Source organism: Benincasa hispida, unplaced genomic scaffold (genome assembly GCF_009727055.1).
Source record: "Benincasa hispida cultivar B227 unplaced genomic scaffold, ASM972705v1 Contig618, whole genome shotgun sequence".
NCBI lineage: Eukaryota > Viridiplantae > Streptophyta > Magnoliopsida > Cucurbitales > Cucurbitaceae > Benincasa > Benincasa hispida.
In genome coordinates, this window is record NW_024064975.1 from 294504 (window position 1) to 316973 (window position 22470).

Below are 22470 nucleotides of genomic sequence, written 5' to 3' on the forward strand. Positions count from 1 at the left end.
GATTTCCATTTATATTTTTATATTTTACTACAACTATCATTGCAAATTTTGGTCATGTGGCTTGTTTATTACACTAAATTGTAAAAATAAAAATAATTTTAAGTGCTTTTTGTAGTATATGTTTGATTTTGCTTTGAAAATAACTTGAATGTTGTTTACCTTATATTTATTGTATACTTGATTGAAGTATGGTGACGGTTGTAATTACATCCTTAAACTTTCAATTTTAAAAATTAAACCCTTTTAACTCTTATATGAGTGTTAAAATTGGGTCAATTTAAACTTTCAAACTTACATGATTGTATAACTTATAACATTTGTTTAAGTTTGAGAGTTCAAATTTTATCGTTTGTGGGTTCAATATCTACTATTATTATAAGTTTGAGGGTCCAATTTTAATACTTGTAGAAATTTAGGAGTCTAATTTTTATAATTGAAAGTTTGAGGGTGTAACTGCAACTACCACCACCTTTTATGGGTGGATTTTGCAATTTGTCCATTTTGTTACTAATTAGTAACAAAAAGAAGGATGCATGGGATATGTTGTACCTAATGATTGTCATTTTACCTTTACTCAATATAGGTGGTTGATTAGTAATATTTTGATCTTCGATAACCATTTGGTTTTTTAGTTTTTCTAAAAAAATTGTGTTTGTTTTCTCATAATTTCTTTATCGTGATTTTCATCTTCCCCTCAGCAAACATTTTTTAACCATATTCAAAAATTTTAAAAATAAATTAAAAATTATTTTATTTTCTCAAAACTTGGTATGAATTTTGAAACATTTAAATCGGAGAAACTTTTAATCAGGGTTTATGAGTTTAAATAAATTTAAAAAACTCAAAGATATTTACTTTTACAAGCATGGATGGGGTACTAGGTTTTGAATTCTTTCTCAACTAATTCTCAATTGTAAAGTCATTTGTCCCTTCTTCCACTTCTTTTTCCCCTTTTTTTAATAAATAAATGGAGACTTTGGATAATCTTTAAATGTGAAATTAAAACATGTGTTTAATTTAATATACCTAACATTAAGGGTGTATATAGGTTAGATTAGGTTGGATCGTGATGTCTTTTTGGACCAATTATTTTTGGATTGGTCAAGTTGGCAACCCAAATGACACAAGCATGGTTCCCAACCTAACCCAATCCAAAATTGGGTTGGGTTGTCGAGTTGTTATTATTTTTTCTTCTTAATTTATTTATCTATAATACATATCTAATAACTAAAATCTCATAAAACTAAATTCATACATACCAAAAATCTATAATATCTATTACAAGCTTTATACAAAATTAAACATTCTTCAAGAAAAACATAAAGAATTCACAAATTCATCAATTCTAAAAATATATACTTTTTTATTAATATATATGTGACTCGGGTTGGGTTGGGTCGGATCAACCTAAATTTTTTTCATTCAACCCTAGGCCCAACCTAACCTAAGAAAAATACAAAAAAAAAAAAATTCAACCCAACCCAACCCCAAGACTAACCCCACCCAACCCAACCTTTATAATTTTTGTTGGATAGTCTGGATTGTTTGAGTTATCATGTTATTTGAACATTCCTATCTAAGATAAACGTACAATTGTATACATATATAAAATCAATTGTGTATCGTTGATTAAATGATTATTAAATATAAAGTATATCACTTTTTATTTTTGTATTGTTGAAAAATATATTATTAAGAAAAAAATTGGAGGTTAGTTGAGTTGCATCTATTTTTGTGCAGCCCAATTAATTATCTAATTAAAACTTACAATGTGGCAAATATTTTTTTCTAAATTGAATTATTATTATTATTATTATTATTATACATTACAAAAGAAGGTTATATGATATAGGTGCAATTTAATTTAATATATACAATTCTCATTTTTTATACGATTTTTGTATAGCGTGAGAAATACAATTTCCTTGCCATTCGAATCCTCACTCCTATTGTACCAAAAATTAAAATAAAATTTTAAAAAAATTAAAAATAATTAAAAAAAAACCCTTGAAATGCATGTTTGAAATATCTAATTTTAAGAAGAAATATATATTTTAAATATCTTTCACGTATTGATTATTATAAATACACATCTAATTTTAAGAAGTTTCGAAATCATACCCCTAGCCTGTGTTATAAAACTAATTTTAAAAACTATATTTTACAAATTCTGCATATTTTACCATCTTATTTAAGTTTACCATTATTTGGAATAAAATCTTTTGAAGAATGGTGTGGTTTATTTCTTTTTTTTAGTCCAAATTAAATTAAGGGCAAGGTTTCAAACATCCGGAAAATTTTCCTATGGACAATTTTTTATACTATTTTTATTTATTCTTCTATGTCATGCCAATATACTTTTAAAAATAGAAAAATCCACTTAAATTAATGTGAGTTCTATAAATATTTATAAAGACAAATTTTAATGTGATTAAGAGAATTATGATACGTAAGGGTGAGCATCAGTCGGTTGAAGTTGGTTTTCCGATCAAACCATCGTCGAACAGATTATGGTCGGTTTAGTAAATGTTCGAACCGACCTCGATCATCGAGGAATAAAAGTCGATCGATTGGTTTGACCGGTTTTATTATTTGATTTGGAATTTTTCCAAACCAACACAGACCAATCCTTCTCCTTCTTCAATCAACCGATTTTGATTCGATCGACCGACTCGATTTTTCGATTATCATGCTTCCTAATGATACGTACTTCCGTAATACTAAAATTTCCCAACTTCAAACCCTCAATTTTGACGACATTACCTTCTTGAATACGATGTAACGTCTCTCTCTCGGCAATTGTAATTTCTCTTTCTTTATTTCTATTTTAATTAAATTTTTTTTATTAAATTTGTCGGTGAAAGTTTTTTTTAATTAATTTTTGCAGAGAGTTTATGCTGACACTTATAATATCAATCAAAGCCCAATTGTCTGTTTTAAATCATAGTTTGAGACTGAAGTTTAGGTTAAGTAACTAGCACTCTATAGCTTTTAAGGCTAATTAATTGATAATGTACAAAATAGAATTAATTATTGAAAAGGGAATATAAATTTTGCTTCATGGATCAGCCAAGCCAGCAATGATAAGATTTTTGGAGTTCCTCATTAATACACTTTACTTCCCATTCCATACTAAAAAATGAAAGAGTAAAAAAAGAAAAGAAAACAAAAAAAAACAAAAAACCCAAAGTAATATCTTTGCTACAAAGGAAAGTGAATTTCAATGATTTTTCTTAGCAATATATATCATGGGCTCTTGGAAGCACAACCACCCTTTGATTTAGCTACGTTCGTTTGATAACTATTTCATTTTTTTTGTTATTGGTTTCTAAAAATTAAGCACATTTCCTCCTCATTTCGTACTTTGCATATTTCTTAAGTAAAATAGTTGAATTCTTAGTCAAATTTCAAAAACAAAAACAAGTTTTAAAAGTTACTTATTTTAGTTTTTAAAATTTGACTTTATTTTTTAAATCATTGGTAAAAAATAGATAACCAAAGAAAGAAATATAAAGGTGGAAGTAGTGTTTATAGACTTAATTTTCAAAAACCAAAAATTAAAAATCAAATAGTTACCAAATAGAACTTAAATGATTAATTTTACTTTATACCATTGTTTTATACCATGCTAGCTAGTTCATGATTGATTAGTGCCCTTTTTGGAACAAATTAAAAAAATAACAATAAAATCCCATCATATTTTTAATTCCCCAAATTCTACGATCATTTTACTTTACGATTATTTCTTAAAAACTAAGATTTTTCTTTTAAATAAGTGAAAATCATTATTTGACAAAAGAAATTAAAAAAAAAAAAAACAAAAAAACAAAAAAAACAAAACAAAAAGTGAAGATCATTGTTGAACAATGTTTATTTAGAAAAATCAAGAGAATGAAAATTAAAAAGAGAATAAATGTCCTTTATTAATTTTTTGAGGCTTGTTTTATAACTCTTTAAATTTTTGGTTTTTTATCTTCCTGTTTTACATTTAAAAAAATTTATCAAATAAAAAAGTTTAGATCTTGGATAGCATTTTTTTTTTTAACATTTAACAAACAAAAAAATAGTAGAAAATTAGAAGAGTAGAGAGAGATGTAGCAAAATGAGGGAGAGGTATTTTGTAGGGAAATAAAAGCTAGATAAAGAGTAATAGAGATATTATTTATTGGAAAAATTAATCATTAAGTTTTAAGGAATAGGTTTACTGGGTTATATTCGTTTGGGATTTTAAAATTTGAAAATATGTATTTTAATCCCTCAGTTTTGAGGAATAGGTTATAAAAGATATTACTTTTTCTCTTTTCTACGGTAATAGATCATTTTTATTATTATTATTTTGGAAAAAATATATTTTTAATCCTTAAGATTTGAAGAATACGTGTATTTGGTCCCTGCGTTTTGAAAATGTATATTTTTAGTCCCCAAGTTTATAAAAATAAGTTTAAAAAGTCCTTGAAGTATTTTTTTTGTTTGATTTTTTAAAAAATAATTATATGATTATTAAAATAGAAAAAATAATTTTAGAGATGATGTGATTTTTAAAAATTATTCTTCTAATTTAAAATGATAATTACTCAAAATAATAGTATAAAGTTATTTGAGGAACTTAGTATAAAGTTATTTGAGGAACTTTTTAAACCTATTTTCTAAAACTCAAAACTAAAAATGTACATTTTGAAAACTCAAGAACCAAATGAGTCTATCTTATAAACATGAGAACTAAAAAAAGTACATTTTTAAAACTCGGGGATCGAACACACATATTCTTCAAAAAGGATGATTTTTCTTATTATTTTTAATGTCAACCTGAAATATTATAACAATAAATTTTTTAAAAGGAAAAATTCTCTCTCTCCTCTCTCCAATTACTCACTCATGTTCCTACTCCTTTTTCCACATTTTCTTCTAGGAGTGCAACAAAAAACCAAAAATTCAACAAATTAAATCAATCCAAATAGATTAATTCGTTTGATTTGATTTTTAGTTTGAAATTGGAAATATTGGTTTGCATTTGGAAAAAACAAAAAATATATTGGCCCCTTTCAATTTTTTATTTAAAAGACCAGTTAAAATCAAGCGAAACCGATGGTACATATATATAGCCTTAAATTTTGATGGATAAAGTATTTTTCAAAAGGGAGTTTATGTTTTCAGATTTTGACTAAGAATTCAAGTGTTTCTCTGAGAAATGTAAAAACCATTATATGAAATTTAAGTGTAAATATGTATAAATAATTTCATAAACAAAAAAACAAAAAAACAAAAAAATAAAGTCGTTACCAAACATAAACTTATTATTTAAAAAAGTAGTTTTAATGATTATTTTGGTCTTTGCATTTTTATGTGGTGAATGACTTTTGGGGCAAGGCTCATAACAAAAAGAAGAGGAATTGGGAAAGCAGTTGTCGCACATTGGAAGTTTTAGCAATACTAAAATGGTATAAATGAAAGGGCATGATGAGGGACTTAACTTGTGGATGGGGTGGAAATAGACATTTTCCTCACACGCTTGCACATCACCATCCATCCAGTCAAATGGTCGGGTTCAAGTAGTCGTGGTAGAACAAAAAAGATCTAATTTTTAACATCTTTCCATTTAAAGTTTTACCCCTTTCTTATTAAAAAAATGTTTATATTAATTGGATTGAATTAGATTTTGTCCGTTTGAATAATTCTTCTTGTTGCCCTAGTCGTGACTCCTTCTTCTTCATATACAGTGGGCTTGACGATTAGAGTCCTTCCTTCGGCGAGTGCATGCTTGAGTTGGAAAATTGTGTCAACCTTGGAGAGCAACTGACATTCACGATTTAGTACCATCCAAATTTCTTCCACTTGTTGATTGTCAACACCATCAAATGGTAGATTTGTTGAGTCGACTAACAAGGCCACTCTCACTCATACAAATCAAAGGATTGCCCTCATAGACAGGAGTTCACAACTCATTCAGGATTAAGATCAAGTCATCTATGGTCATCATAGTGAAATGTAAGTTTCTTCTAGCAACAGTGTTATATAGAGAGACTATTCATTTTGCGGTCTTGTCTTATACGAACTCTTTGTATAGAATACCCTAGCTCGCATGTTTCCATATGAACGATCAGGATCAGATCATTTGTAGCACTTTACATCAATTGTAACCTCTACAAGTTTCATAAAATAACCTTGGATCTTAGTTTGTTAGATTGATTTAAAGCAGTCTAAACATTAATAAACTACCTCTTATTTTATTAGATATATAATTTGTCTTTACAAACTACAAGATACACTCGATTTAGGAGATTAACTTCTACAATTGGAATGTTGTTAAAAATATCCTCTAGGATCTTAAGAGAATGAGGGACTATGTACTTGTTTATGGTGATAAGGATATGATCCTTATAGGATACACTAACTCTGATTTTCAAACCAATAAAGATTTAACGAAATCTACATCAGGATCAATGTTCACTCTAAAAGAGGAGCAGTAGTTTAGAGGAGTATAAAACAAGGTTGTTGACTCCACCATGGAAGTCAAGTACGTAGATGTATATGAAGCGGTAAGGGAAGCAATGTGGCTTAAGAAGTTCTTAACAGATTTAGAAGTGGTTCCAAATATGCATCTGCCTATCACCTCTATTGTGATAACAGAGTAGTTGCAAATTCTAAAGAATCCAGAAGTCATAAGCATGGGAAGCACATTGAGCGTAAATATCATCCCATCAGGGAGATTGTGCAAATAGGAGACATGATCGTCAAACAGATAGCCTCATAGCACCACATTACTTATCCGATTATAAAAGCCCTCATGGCTAAAGTGTTTGAAGGTCACTTAGTATGTCTAGGACTACGAGTTATGTAAATCTAGGGCAAGCAGGAGAAATCTTAGGTATGTGATGCATTAGTTTATTATATTCTATTTTTCTCTCACTTTCAACATGATATGTAAATGACCCCACTAAAGTTTTAGTCCATGTGAGAGTTTGTTGGGTTTTATGTAAACCCCAAACTTAGGTTCCTTAGATAAGCATGTTTAGCCAAAAGGGGTGTTATATTACATATTTTTTTAAAAAACAATTAGATAAATATGTTTTTTATAGGGATTATGAAGAAAGGGAAGGAAATATCTTAAATGAAGAAACTCGATCATTGTTTGGCTGGAGGCACCAAGAGAGGCTGACGTGGCAACTTATTCCTTGAATTCAGGAAGTGGCAGAGAGATTAAAAGGGAAGAGAAACTTCAAAGGCATGGTTTCGACAATTGACAAGAGGAAATCTAGTAAATTCGGTGCGGGGGAAATCTAGTTTACGAGGTGGTCCTGTTGGAGAACGATTGCAAGAGGAGAAGAACAAAGGAGGAGAATTTGCAAGAGATGCAGAATAACGGATTAATTTGGACCTATGGTGAAATTTGGAAGTTCCAAGCCAAACTACAAGGAAGTTTGGGCTGAAATTTTAAGTAAGAAATCTAATTCAAATCTAAACAAGTTTGTAGAAGGAAGTTTCTTGAAAAGAGCGCTGGATTTTGAGTTATGAATTTTTGAAGTTGTACCAGGGAGGTGGGCATAAGCAGACAGCTGCTTGTAAAGAACAAGCAAGCAGTTCAACGTGGAGAATAACAGCGAGACTTTGTAAGGAGGGTATCACTCTCGGGTGAAATCTCGCTAGGAATTGAGGTAAGTATCGCTAAGAATTTCACAAGAAAAGCCAGGTATCGCTCTAGAAAATATCCCTGGTGTCGCTGGTATCGCTCTAGAGGGTATTGCTGGTGTCGCTGGTGTCGCTCCAGAGGGTATCGCTCTAGAGGATCTCGCTAGTGTCGCTNAAATATATATTAATTGATTTATTAAAAATAAATTATTTTATTTATTTTTTTAAAAATCATTTTTTGTGAGCCCCCCCTCATTTCTCTCCTCTACGTGATAGTAGGGTTGGTTGCTTCATTTTCCACATTATGTTTTTTCACAGTGAGACAACACAAAATTGACATAGAAGCGTTATGTGATTTTCTTTTTTCCAATCTCTCCTCCTCCCAACTTTCTTTTCCCTCATCCAAAATAGCTAGAGCCCACACCTCCTGGATTCTCATCCAGATAATACAAAGATAACTTTCGCGGTGGTGTTCGTTCCGTCCGAGGTATTTTCATTGAAGATCGGTCTTCAAAGGTAAGGATTTCTAAACCCATTTTCTCTTCTGTAGTTTTTCTTTAAGCATGCTGAATTTTTTTTAGATGCATAATGTTTGTTTGCTGTAAAGTTTAAACATTCTATAAGTTTGGGATTTTGGGTCCGATCCCATTTTTGCTTAAAGATCTTCAATGGTTCTTTCAGCATATTTGGACATTAATCATGTATAACTTTATGACATATGGTCTACATATGGAGTGACGCGCAAATGTCACGGTCCTTTTGACACTAAGCATGGGTATCTACTTTACACACATATTATGATATTTATAATACCCCCTCTTAAATACTCTTTTTGTTAAACCTATGTAACGAACAAGTGGGTTCGCAACCCTCCCACTACGTCGAGGGTCCCTCAATATTTGAGATGGATTTGACATACTAGATGATCCAATTTCAACAACTCTTGTTGAGGTGGGTTCTTTAACAACTCTTGTTGAGGTGTTGGGTTCTTTAACAACTCTTGTTGAAGGTTCAGTAGATTCCTTGGAAAGTTCATTCAATACAAACTTACTGCGGGGTTTGTGCTCCCTTATGTGGTATTTTTCCAGAAAAGTAGCGTTTGTCAATATAAACACTTTATTTTACTTAGGGTCGAAGAAGAAACCAACTCTCGTTCCTTTGGGGTAGCCTACAAATAGGCACAGTTTTGAACAAGGTTCCAGTTTCTTGGATTTGCCTCAAGCATATGTGCTGGGCAACCCCATTCTGAAATGAAGTAAATAAGCTTTATGACTATTCCATAATTCTAAAGGTGTTTTGGTATACTATTAGATGGAACACAATTCAAAATGTATGTTGCAGTCTGTACTACAAAACCCCAAAGAGAATCAGATAAGGATAAAGGTGGTTGGTTTGGAGGCCAAATCGAGCCAAACTGATTTTATTTATACATGAAACCGAACCACATCGTGTAAACCCCAAACTTAGGTTCCTTAGATAAGCATGTTTTGGCCAAAAGGGGTGCTATATTACATATATATTTTTTAAAGTAGATAAAAATGTTGTTTATAGGGATTTTGAAGAAAGAGAAGGAAATATCTTAAATGAAGGAACTCAATCATTATCTGGCTGGAGGAACTAAGAAAGGATGATGTGGCAATTTATTCCTTGAATTCAGGAAGTGGTAGAGAGATTAAAAGGGAAGAGAAACTTCAAAGCCATGGTTTCGAAAATTGACATAGGAAAATCTAGTAAATTTGGTGCCATTTGAAAGATGGGAGAATCTAGTTTTCGAGGTGGTCCTGTTGGAGAACGATTGCAAGAGGAGAAAAATAAAGGAGGAGAATTTGCAAAAGAGGCAGAACCACAGATTAATCCCGACCTAAGGTGAATCTTGGAAGTTTCAAGCCAAACTACAAGGAATTTTGAGTTGAAATTTTAAGATAAGAAAGCTAACTCAAATCTAAACAAGTTTGTAGAAGGAAGTTTCTTGAAAAGAGCTTTGGATTTTGAGTTATGAATTTTTGAAGTTGTATCAGGGAATTGGGCATAAGCAGACAGCTGCTTGTGAAGAACAAGCAAGCAGTTCAACGTGGAGAATTAGAGTGAGACTTTTAAGAGGATCTCGCTAGTGTCGCTGGTGGGGATCTCGCTAGTGTCGCTTGAGGGGATCTCGCCAGCATCGCTTGGGGGATCTCGCCAACATCACTTAGAGGGATCTCGCCAGTGAAGCTGTCTGTGTTGGTGGAAGTTCTTTTAATAAATAAATTATTTGAGATAAGCTAGTAATTCTAAGTAGTTTTAATCAGGAGTTATATCTTTTCAGGCCAAGAGGAGTTAGGGGAAGTGTACAAACCAGTAGGACCCTGACGAACAGTGAGTGGCTAAGTAAACTCTAAGTTTTAATATTCACACATATCTGATCAAGTAAAGCACAGTGACATTAATGATGTATTTACACTCCTTCAAGCAACAAATTGTGGAAGAATAACTTAATGCATGTCTCCCGGTTTGTATGTTTATAGCATAGGCCAAGGTATGTTGTGTAACCTTTACAAAAGCTATGTTCTGATTTTGATGTATGCTTTCTAAAGGGAGGATACGGGAGAATGAATTCTTGTGTGAATGAGTGGCAATGGAATAGCTCTTGTGTAATACTAGGCTGAGGAACTTAGCGTGTGTTACAAAATACACATTTGATACCGAAGGACTTTTGAGAAGGTATCCAACCAATTAGGTACCGAAGGACACTTGAGAAGGTACCTGGCCAATTTGATACCAAATGACTTATGAGAAGGTATCCGGCTAATTTGATACCGAAGGACTTTTGAGAAGGTATCCAACCAATTAGGTACCGAAGGATACTTGAGAAGGTACCTGGCCAATTTGATACTGAAGGACTTTTGAAAAGGTATCCGACCAATTTGATACTGAAGGACATATGAGAAGGTATCATAGAAGCTCGATACTGAAGGAAAAATTTGAGAAGGTATCTGAGCGAAAGTATCTAAAATATGATGGTATTTAGTGTGGCCACATGCACGTAGGTTGTTATGAACAGGGGACTAGAGTATGGGTCTCTTAACTGGTTGTAAGCATTGGGAGCTAGAGCCTTTAGGCTCATTCTCAATTAGGGAATAATAACATTTAGTGACGTTCTGAGAATGGCTTAAAGCTATATTTAGGGACAATTGTTGAGTTTACTCGTTTGTGTGTTTACATGTTCATAGTATTGCTATNTGAGACTTTTAAGGAGGGTATCGCTCTCGGGGGAAATCTCACTAGGAATTGAGGTGAGTATCGCTAAAAATTTCGCAAGAAAAGCTTGGTATCACTCTAGAGGATATCGTTGGTGTCGCTCTAGATGGTATTGCGGGTGTGTTGGTATCGTTGGTGTCGCTCTAGAGGGTATCGCTGGTGTCGCTCTAGAGGGTATCGCTAGTGTTGCTCCAGAGGGTATCGCTAGTATCGCTCTAAAGGATTTCACCAGTGTCGCTTGTGGGGATCTCGCCAGCATCGGTTAGGGGGATCTCGCCAGTGAAGCTGTCTGTGTTGATGGAAATTCTTTTAATAAAAAAATTATTTGAGATAAGCTAGGAATTCTAAGTAGTTTTAATCAGGAGTTATAACTTTTCAGGCCAAGAGGAGCTAGGGGAAGCGTATAAACCAATAGGAGCCTGACGAACTGTGAGTGACTAAGTAAACTCTAAGTTTTTAATATTCACGCATATCTGATCAAGTAAAGCACGATGACATTAATGATGTGTTTACACTTCCTCAAGCAACAAATTGTGGAAGAATAACTTAATACATGTCTCTCGGTTTGTATGTATATAGCACAGGCCAAGGTATGTAGTGTAACCTTTAGAAAAGCCATGTTCTTATTTTGATATATGCTTTCTAAAGCAAGGTTACGGAAGAATGAATTCTTGTGTAAATGAGTGGCAATGGAATAGCTCTTGTGTTATACTAGGCTATGGAACTTAGTGTGTGTTACAGAATATACATTTGATACCGAAGGACTTTTGAGAAGGTATCCAACCAATTAGGTACCGAAGGACACTTGAGAAGGTACCTAGCCAATTTGATACCGAAGGACTTTTGAGAAGGCATCCGGCCAATTTGATACCGAAGGACATATGAGAAGGTATCATAGAAGCTTGATACTGAAGGAAAAATTTGAAAAGGTATCTGAGCGAAAGTATCTAAAATATGATAGTATTTAGAGTGGCCACGTGCACATAGGCAGTTATGAATGGGGACCAAGGTATGGGTCTCTTGGCTGGTTGTAAACATTGGGAGCTAGAACGTTTAGGCTCGTTCTCAATTAGGGAATAATAACGTTTAATGACGTTCCGAGAATGGCTTAAAACTATATTTAGGGACAATTGTTGAGTTTACTCGTTTGTGTGTTTACATGTTCAAAGTATTGCTATGCTTGTTGCGTTATGATTTTATAGTCACTCACTGGGCTGTTAGCTCACCAATTTTTTGTATTCTCTTTTCTCAGGTAGCGATTAGTTTCCTCAAGGTTGATTCTGCTGCTGCTTGCCACCAAAAGTCTCGGCTTATTAAGAAGATTTAGGTTGATAATCTGTTTATGTACACATGTTTTGTAAAAGGGACTAGGGCTTCTTTAGGAATGATTGGGCCTTCTGGGATGTTTCCTTTTTGTTTCCTGTAAAAGTAATGTTGTGGCTGTATGCGTATGTTTATAAAGTTTTGTAGAATCCCTTTGGGAGGTTTGCTGTATGTGTAGATTATTAGTGTTTGTAACAGGTTGGTATTAGATTAAAAGACTTGGTGGTGGTTGCGGGCAATAGGGGTTAGTAACTACCACGGTCATGTCCTTTTCCTGAATAAAAGAGTAATCTGGGAGGGGGTGTGACACACCGTTTGTGCAGTTCGGTTTCATTTTTTTTTTTATGCCTATTTTTAAATGTTTTTTTTTTAATTTCTTCTTCCTTCTATTTTCCTTCTTCCTTTTTTTGAAATTTGTATATTCTCTTTTTTTATTTTACCAATTTTTCACATAATTTAAATATCATAATTTAAATTGCCTTTTATTTTCCTTGTTCCTTTTTTTCAAATTTGTATATTCTCTTTTTTTTATACTCTAAACATAATTTAAATATCAATCCAGTAATCCATAATAAGAACATGTCCAAAGTACACAATACACAAATTTCTTAAATATATATCCACAATAACTCATAAAAGCATATCAATCCAAATGACTACAATAAAAAGTTAAAAACTAAAAAGTTCTCCAAAGTACAAAATACACAAATTTCTTAAATATCAATCCACAATAACTCATAAAAACATATCAATCCACAATAATTCGTAAGAACATATAAATCCAAATGACTACAATAAAAAGTTAAAACCTAAAAAGTTCTCCAAAGTACATAATACACAAATTTCAAACAACTACCTTCAAAGTTTAAGTCACATAAAAGCAAATAACAAGCTAAACACTAGTGCTGAATTCCAAAAGTCCAATTAATACAAATAAATTTGTTCGCTTGTCAATCATGATTCTCCTTCTCCTTGTTTTGTGCATTTGTCGCTTCGTTCAATCCCGTTATGAAAACTAAGAAACAAATCATAAACTTGTTAGTAGTTACTATAATAAATATATGAATAAATACGTTAATAAAAATTTATAAATATGTTTAGAATATATGAACCTTCCTCTTCATCTTCAATTTCCTCCAAGTATTGTCGTAAACCAATGCTAATTTGTTCAGAACGTAACTGATTTTGCGCACATACAAGTGCCTCAACAATGGTTGGAGATAATGAGGTACGAAAAGGATCAATTACTTTCCCACCAGTGTTGAATGCAGACTCAAAAGCAACTGTGGATATCGGAACTGCTAAAAGATCTCGAGCAATTTTTCTAAGAATCTTATATCTAGAAGAATTCCCCTTCCACCAATCTAAGACATCAAAGTTATCTTCACGTTTAACACGAGGCTCCAGTAAATAAATATCAACTTCTGAATCCACACTTTGCGAATCATCTTCATCCAAATCATCAAAATCAAAATGAAAAATCTTTAAAACACTTGCACTTGTCGTTCTAAATGGAGAACTTTTAATGGTACATGAAGATTGACCCTTATTAGCAACTGATAGTAACAAATTGTATTCATTGAACAATGCTCTCAAAACACCCTCTACCTTACTTCCTATGGCTTTTGCCACATCAACATCAAATAATTGATTTAGGCAATGAAAAATAAATTTAATCTTATAACGAGGGTCTAAAACAAAGGCAACATACAAGAATAAATTTATTCTATCTTTTTTTCCCCAATACTTATCAAACTTTTCTTGCATTTTCATTGCCATTTCTTGCAAAAGCACATCATTAGGACCAGTTGCACTTGAATATTTTTTTATACAATTCTGAACAATACTAATCTCATGGAAGACTGTATTGCAAATCGTGAGACCTTGTTTGTAGGTATGCTTACCAAAGGACTGGCAAACATACAAAGACAAGAATTTGGTAAATATTCTCGCAATTTCCCAATCCCTGGTGGTTGATTTTTTCTCCTCATTCATGTAGACTGTGTCGTAGTCTTCTAACCTCTCAAATGCCTTTTCAAATTTTATAGTAGGCTCAAGCATCAAATAAGTAGAATTCCATCTAGTTGGAACATCAAGACACAACATACTTTTACTATCTATGTTCTCCTCTTTGATACACTTCTTAAATGTGACAAGTCTAGCAGGAGAAGATCTAACAAACCTCACAGCATCTCGAATTAGAACCAATGAATCATTAATATCTTTTAGGCCATCACATACAATTAAGTTCAATATATGTGCACAACATCAAACATGCAAGAACTCACCATTTAACACCAATCCATGCTTAAAACGCTTCTTCAAATAAGCAATGGCAGTATCATTTGACGAAGTATTATCAACTGTCAATGTCATAACCTTTTCAATACCCCACTATTTTAGACATTTCTCAATCTGTTTTCTACTGTTTTAGACATTTCTCAATCAATTCGGGTGAAATTAAGAATTCTGTTATGTAATTTCCAATCTTTATCAATAAAGTGTGCAGTCAAAACCAAATAGTTCATATTTTGGATTGATGACCACGTATCAGTTGTGAATGACACTCTATATCCTTCTTTCACAAAAATGTCCTTCAACATCTCTTTCGTGCTATCATAAATACCCAAAATATCCTTAGTAATTATTTTTCGAGAAGGAAGAACAAAATTAGGTTCTACTAACGTCAAAATCCCATTCACAAACCTCTTAAACCCTTGGTTCTCCACAAATTTAAATGGCAACTCATCTATAATAATCATCTCAGCAAGTAGTCTCCGAGCACTCTCAATAGTAAACATCTTATAACTAAGGGATGAATGTGATTGTAAATTATCTCCAATACCCTCATTGTTTTTAAAAACCAACTTAGTTTGTGTTACATCTAACTTAGACTTCTTAATCTGATAAGGATTTTTTTTACAGTAGTGTTCAATATGCATTCTCATAGTTGAATTTCCATTCCTTCCAGGATGACATGCATACACCATACCATAATAGTTACATTTAGCATGCGGATCATCATCACTATATTGAGAATATTTAGTAAAGTGATCTCATACCATAGATGATTTTTTCCTCTTTCGTCCATTTGCATGCTTTGAAACTGTCTCCTCACTTTCGTCTTTTCGTGGTGGTGGTGGTAGTGATGGCATAACAACAACATCATCATGCAATCATTGTTTTTGCTCAAGCTCATTGTGATAGACAGATGGTACCTATAAAGGGGAAAATAGAGAGAAAACTTATTACCCTCAAAGAAAATCATTTACTTAAACTAAAAATTCAAATACAACAACAACCAACAACAACAAGACAACATCACCAACATCACCAACATCAAATCTCTCCCCTTTCCAATTGATTTTTAATTAGCTATTAAATTTGTGCTAAAATAAGATAAAGATTACCTAACAATTTCATTAGTTACTTAAATTTTATTTTATTTACCTAAAATTTCAATCGGATGGGAACTGGCTCGAACGAGCTGCAGGCAGCGGTCTCGAACGAGCACCAACGGACGGCAGTCTTGAACGAGCACCAACGGAAGCGGCTGTCTCTGGTTCACGAACCAAATTTTCCTCTGGTTCACTGGCGGTCTCGAACAAGCATGAATGAAGAACGAAGTACAAAGAACGACGATGATAGAGAAGAAGAAGTCGTGCGGCGGGTCGGCAGCGGCGGCAACAAACAAACCCTAGAACTAAAAGAAGAAATCGAAAGCACAAAGCAGAAGCCAAGAGAAGAGAAGAGAAATCTAAAGCGCCAAGCGCGTGTGGCGAGTCTTTTAAGTTATTTATTATTAAAATAAATATTAATAATATATATATATATATATATATTTATTATTTATATTTAAACGGTTCGGTTCGGTTTAGAAATTAATTTTTCAAGCTTGAAACCGAACCGAACCGTTTAAATTCGATTTCAACAGCCCACCGAACCGCATCAAATAAGATTTTTCGGTTTTGCTTATAAATCGGTTCGATTCGATTTGGTTTTTAGCAATTCGGTTCGGTTTGAGCGATTTTGCTGTCCACCCCTAGGTAAGGAAGCGTAACTCATCATAGACCGAACTATGTCTAACAGAGTTTGATTTCTCCTTTCTAATACACTAATCTATTGAGGTATACCAGGTGCTGAGAGTTAGGATATAATTGCATGTTCTATCAAATAATTCTGGAATATTAGATTTAAAAACTCTCCACTTTGATCAGATCGAAATGTTTTAATTGTTCTATTTAATGCATTTTCAACTTCAACCTTGAATTCTTTGGACTTTTCAAAAGATTCAGACTTATCTTGCATTAAATAAACATACCCATATCTTGAATTATCATCAGTAAAGGTGATGAAATATTCAAAACCTCCCCTTGTTTTGACATTCATCGAACCACGAAGGTCTGAATTATCATCAGTAATTCCCTAAAATGAATAACAAACGTGGTTAGTGGCGCTTGAATCAATTATCCAGGCCGAATCATCATTCTCTACTAAACAAGTTTTTAAAACAATTAAATCATATTTACCTCGCTTGGCCTTTTTTTTTTTCCGCCAAGTATTTGGGACAGTTCTTATTCCAATGTCCCTCCTAGTTACAATGGAAACAGATTCCCTTTGTAACCTTGTTTTCTTGCCCTTTTGGGCAGTAGCTGGTGGCTTAGCTTTCCTCTTTCCACCTTTCTTCTTCTTCCATTTTTTAGTGCCGGAAGAAAAAGGCACGGATTTTTTAGACTTTGTTCCAAAGATCGAACCACTAAACAGGCCTGTAACTTGTTGAGCAAGGTGATCAAGTTGTAGTCAATCCTGTCCATAACAACATTTCAAGGAACTGTAGGAAGCTTTCAGGTAAAAATTCCAGAATGAAGCTAACCTGATTGGTTTCATCGATGACGGACCAATTCATCTCCGCCACATTGAAGTGGACCATCATGTTGAGAACGTGTTCTCGAACAGATATCCCTGCTCGCATACGACCATTGAAGATGTGTTTGAGAGAGTTGTGCTTGAGCTATGCGGACGGTTGTCTGAACATTTCCCTCAGGGACTCCATAATCTCAGAAGTCGTGAGTATGGGTTCATACTTCTTGGCCAAGACTTCGGAAAGACTTGCCAAGATGTATGCTTGGGCCTTCTTGTTTGCCCGTGTCCATTGCTCGTATGCTTCTCGAACATATCAAGCAGCATTGGGAGCTGGAATGGGAGGACAGTCCTCCATAAAGACAAAATGAAGGTCATAGATGATAAAAATTATGTTGATCGTATTTTTTCACAAAGTGTAATTTTTGCCTATTAGTTTGTCAGCGGCAAGTAAATTTAGGGTAGCGGAAGTCATATTTAAAGAAGTTTGTTGAAACCATACAAATTATTTTTTATGAGTCTAATTGCATTAAACCATTAAAACAACCAATCAATTTTTAGCAAAATAGTCTAATGTACCCTAGGTGACATCTATTTTGAAATGATGTTTCAGTGAGACAGGACAAAAGTCACTGTAGGGTGATCAGGTGCCCCTTCAATGAAATGAGACAATTTCAACTAATAAATAGAATAACTCGTTGTTACTGTTACTATTAGTCACCATTTCGGTCCAGAAATCGTTAAACTTGCTTAACAATTCTTGCAAGTGTAACCCCTCATTTTATATCCTAGAATTCCACCCCAATGAGCCAACCGTAGGAAAAAACCAATTGGGACATTACTAAAGTAACCCTATCCATTGCAAGAGTTTGAACAAAGTGTCATGCAAAAATGTCGTTCTATAAGGAGACACTCAAGGTGCCAAGAGGCCATGCACAAAAATTTACTTCAAACTAATGAGAGGGACCGAAGGATGTGTTGTCATACGTGCCTGTCCTACTTATTATAAACACTCTCTCCATTCACCTTGATATTGTAAGAGTTTGAACAAAGTGTCATGCAAAAATGTCGTTCTATAAGGAGACAATCAAGGTGCCAAGAGGCCATGCACAAAACTTTACTTCAAACTAATGAAAGGGACCGAAGGATGTGTTGTCATACGTGCCTCTCCTACTTATTATAAACGAGACACTCAAGGTGCCAAGAGGCGATGCACAAAACTTTACTTCAAACTAATGAGAGGGACCGAAGGATGTGTTATCATACGTGCCTCTCCTACTTATTATAAACACTCTCTCCATTCACCTTGCCAATGCAAGAATTTGAACAAAGTGTCATGCAAAAATGTTGTTCTATAAGGAGACACTCAAGGTGCCAAGAGGCCATGCACAAAACTTTACTTCAAACTAATGAGAGGGACTGAAGGATGTGTTGTCATACGTGCCTCTCCTACTTATTATAAACACTCTCTCCATTCACCTTGATATTGATCTATACAAATGTCATCTGTAAGGGGATACTCAAGGTGCCTCGAGGCCGAGTATAGATCTCACGGTGTGAACTTTAAGGGAAAAAGAAGTATCATATACCTCATTTTTCTCCCACTGAGCGTTTTACTTAGGGTTAATTAACTTAGAAAAATACGGTTAGTAATTTTAAATAAGTGATTGTTTAACTTGCCAAAAAACAACACTTGTCTTTGGATAGTTAAACAACTTTGATTAAGGTCTATTAAACTCTTCAACAAACTTTAATCAAACTTGCATGTTTGTAGCAAATCTATCAATTCACCTATCCAGGTAAGTTCCCAGGTAGGGGTGTTATGTTTCCATCAACTTAAGTACCCCAGCCTAGACAGAACTCGCCTTTACGACAAGACTTACCTGAAGTCTTTATTGTCATATAAGATGATAAAATGACAACTTATGAATCTTTTAGCAGTGTGAGAGCACTTATGAGTCTTTCAGTAGCAGGAGAGCCATGCGATGACTCAACCTATGCTATAACTTCTTGGAAGTCAAATTTTTCATACTAGATGACAAGTATTGAAAGAAGTTGACAAAAGTTATTAAAGTCATAATTATGAGATGAAGTACTGTATTTAATCTCAATTAGTTTTTTGTAGACTTTCATTGATAAGGTTACTTCATAGGATATGTAGGGGTCTACGAAAATAAAGCTTGAAAGTGTAGTATTTGGAGGTATAGATCTTCAAAAGAAGACTCTTAGTGTCAGGTGAAAACCTGCACTAGAACTATTGGGTGAAAACTATGAGTCAATTTTCTACCTAGTTTTACAGCAGAGTCTTAATGCATTCGTTATTGTATATGAGATGTGTAAAAACGAATACCTTCTTATGAAAAGGAGTTCAAAGCGTTTATACAATTTAAAGAAATTTTTTGATATAGTATCATAATCATTGAATTTAAGTGATGACAATATTCTTGTACAAACAAGAAAATCAAACGTAGATATTTATATGTTCTATATTGATATTACTCATTATGAATGAAGTAAAAATCAATATACAAGTTTTGACTGTTCAACCAATTTCAAATGGTTGATTTAAAGTGATTTTGTATATTAAAAATCCACATATAGATGTTTAGGACATGTTGTTTAATTTGTCTCATGCATCTTACATTTACAAAGTAGTTATTTAATGTTCGATGCGATTGCTAAAGATGAAATGCTAATGTACCAATCTATAATGGTGTTGATATGTCTAAGGAAAATGATCCTAAGACACCTCAAATGTTAAGAGGATATCAATTTTACATGAGACTTCATTAATATTTAATATATAAATTATTGGTTTAATCAGGGAATTCAATGATATGACCAATGAGTGTTGAAAATTAAAACTTATGAATAACGGAACTTCAATATATATAGTTTAAGATTTTATTTTTTACGAGTTAAACTAGTTCATATTGGATTAAGAGAAATCTATGTTTTATCCTAGATGGTGTCTATTGGACTGAGAGGAAGTATTTTGCTTGTGAAGCAATAATTTTCCTATGTTCAACGATGTCTTGAGATATTTGAAAATTGTTTTAGATGTAACTTAATCTATTCACTTTATGCGATAATGTGATTCAAGGATTACGTAGGAGAAAATATGTAAGCACCTAATTGAAGGAATAATGGAATGTGAGTACATCTCGTTGGTGAACAGATGGTTCTTATTGACATAACTATTTGTATTATATAAAAGGATTCTTTAGGCTAAAGTGTGAGAGGATCTCCTAGATTGTCTAGGACTATGGGATATGTCTTTAGGGTGCTAGGGAAAGTGGGAGAGCATGTCGGGTATAATATATGCCCTAGGATATATGTCTCACCAACTCATATTTTCCCAGCTTTAGTGCAAGTTAGAGATTGTCGGGGTGTATACCCCAAAGCCTCATAGTTTTACGTTAGTTTAATCAATGGTTGATTAATTTTATATTAATTGTGCAATAATCCATTAATCTAAAATCCAAGTTTATCTGATATAACTTAAACATGTATGTGAATGTTGGGTTTTATGTCCTAAAACTCGCAATTTGTAAAAAGATAAACATTTTCTATAGTCAATAAACTTATTGTTGATTTTATAAATTGTGTATATAAAAGTTTAAATCCAATAAACTAAGACCCATGACTATTACATGAATACTTGAACTTTATGTGGAGACAAAAAAGTGGATCAGGTTCGAGTAAATAGTCAAAATGATCTATAGTATATGAATAAAGTTGGGTACCTTATTCTGGTAACACTATGGGATGTGGCCTACTCTGTAGTTGTTACAAAAAGTTGTAAAGTGCTACAAGCGAAGTGATCATAATTCATACATGTTATGACATGAGGAGTGGGGGTGTCCTATGCAATGAGTTTGCATAAGATCGGACCAAGAAATAAGTCACTCTTACTTTAAACGTTATTTACTGTATAAGACTGACATTTCACTCAGATGACCTAGGTAACTCGATCTTAATCCAGAGCTAACTATGAACTCCTGTTTATTCGGGATTATCCTTAGATTTGCATAGATGAGGTTTGACTCAATAAGCCTCCCATTTCAGGGGTAAGACCTAATAGATAGCTGGGGACATAGGGTGCAAGACGGAGTTCATGCCTACCCGATTTAGGGATAGCAGAAAGGTTATTCTCTCAAGTACTGAATCCAGGTCTTGAACAAGGGGCCCCACCCTCTCACTGGACTGTGACAGTTTTGGTTTAGGGATTGGATCACAAACCAGTTGTTCATTAGAGGATCAGTAGAAACTTGAGGAACAAGATGTAATCTCGGAGGTAAAACAAACATTTGACCTAGCCGTTATTACAAACAACTTGTGAAGGGTCAACTTACTAATCATAGTTAAATCATATGGACATAATATATCTATAGTGAGGGGAGTGCAACTATGGGCTTTAGTGGAGTGACCCATTAGTTAACGAATGGGAGTTAATTCGGTGTAATGAGTTTACCCAATTAATTCTGGATCGTTGGAGCCCATGATCTGTAGATTTGTGAGGTCTCCCTACTAGCCCGTAAATGGATTAGCTATAGAATAGCATGATAAGTTAATTTGAAATGTTCAAATTAGAATTAAGGGAATTAGTAATTATATGAAATATAATTACACGTTTAATTTTGAGAATTAAACGGAATAAAAGAATTGATATTTAAATATGATTTAAATATATGAAGATGGTTTTGTGTAAAATTAATTTAATATTTGATATTAAATTAATTAGAATTATTTAAATTGTTTAAATAATTAGTTATTAAATTTTATTAGAAAAATTAATTTATGAAATTAATTTTGTAAAATTAATAATATATTTTCAATTTTAGAAAACAAATTTATTTTTTGTAATCAATTGAAAAATTGAAAAATATTTAAAAAAACACAAAAATGGAATAGTGGTTTTTTCCATTATCATCTTCAAGTTGCTCCCACAAAACCCATCTTTTTATACTTCAATTACTCTAAGCATGAGCTGCATCTCACGCAGTCATCTTCATTGCATGATAGTCTGCAATATATTGAGAAGATTGGAGTGAATTTGAGGCATGCAATCAATAGAATTTTTGCTAAGAAAAATTCGTGGTGAAGAAGGTGTTCTTCAACTGGGTTGTTGCTGTGAGTTCTTCTCAAAATTTCCTTCATTCAAGCTTATTTTGAGTCCCACAACTCAATCTAGAGTACGAAAGAGAATAGTGGGAAAGATCTTGAGGTGGTCTACAACAAGATTTGGAGACGTTTACAGTTGAAAATCGAGCTTTGAAGAAGTTCTACAAAGGTATGTCTTGAAATACACTTGTTTCTACAAGAGCATGCTTTATATTCTGCCAAAATTAATGGATTAGAGTGCTTAATGATCCTTGTTGCTTCCGCCACGTGCTGATACAATCCAACACAAATAATGCTCCA

The 22470-nt window shown here is 33.2% G+C and overlaps 1 protein-coding gene across 1 annotated transcript; it reads right to left on the bottom strand.

Moving 5' to 3' along the window:
- Positions 1-13136: 13136 nt before the first annotated feature.
- On the bottom strand, positions 13137-14562 carry LOC120069828 (zinc finger BED domain-containing protein RICESLEEPER 1-like). Its single transcript, XM_039021645.1, has 3 exons — positions 14475-14562; positions 13299-14408; positions 13137-13201 (listed from the first exon to the last, which is right to left on the bottom strand). The coding sequence occupies exons 1-3, from the start codon at positions 14560-14562 to the stop codon at positions 13137-13139; spliced, it is 1263 nt and encodes a 420-aa protein (XP_038877573.1).
- Positions 14563-22470: the final 7908 nt, after the last annotated feature.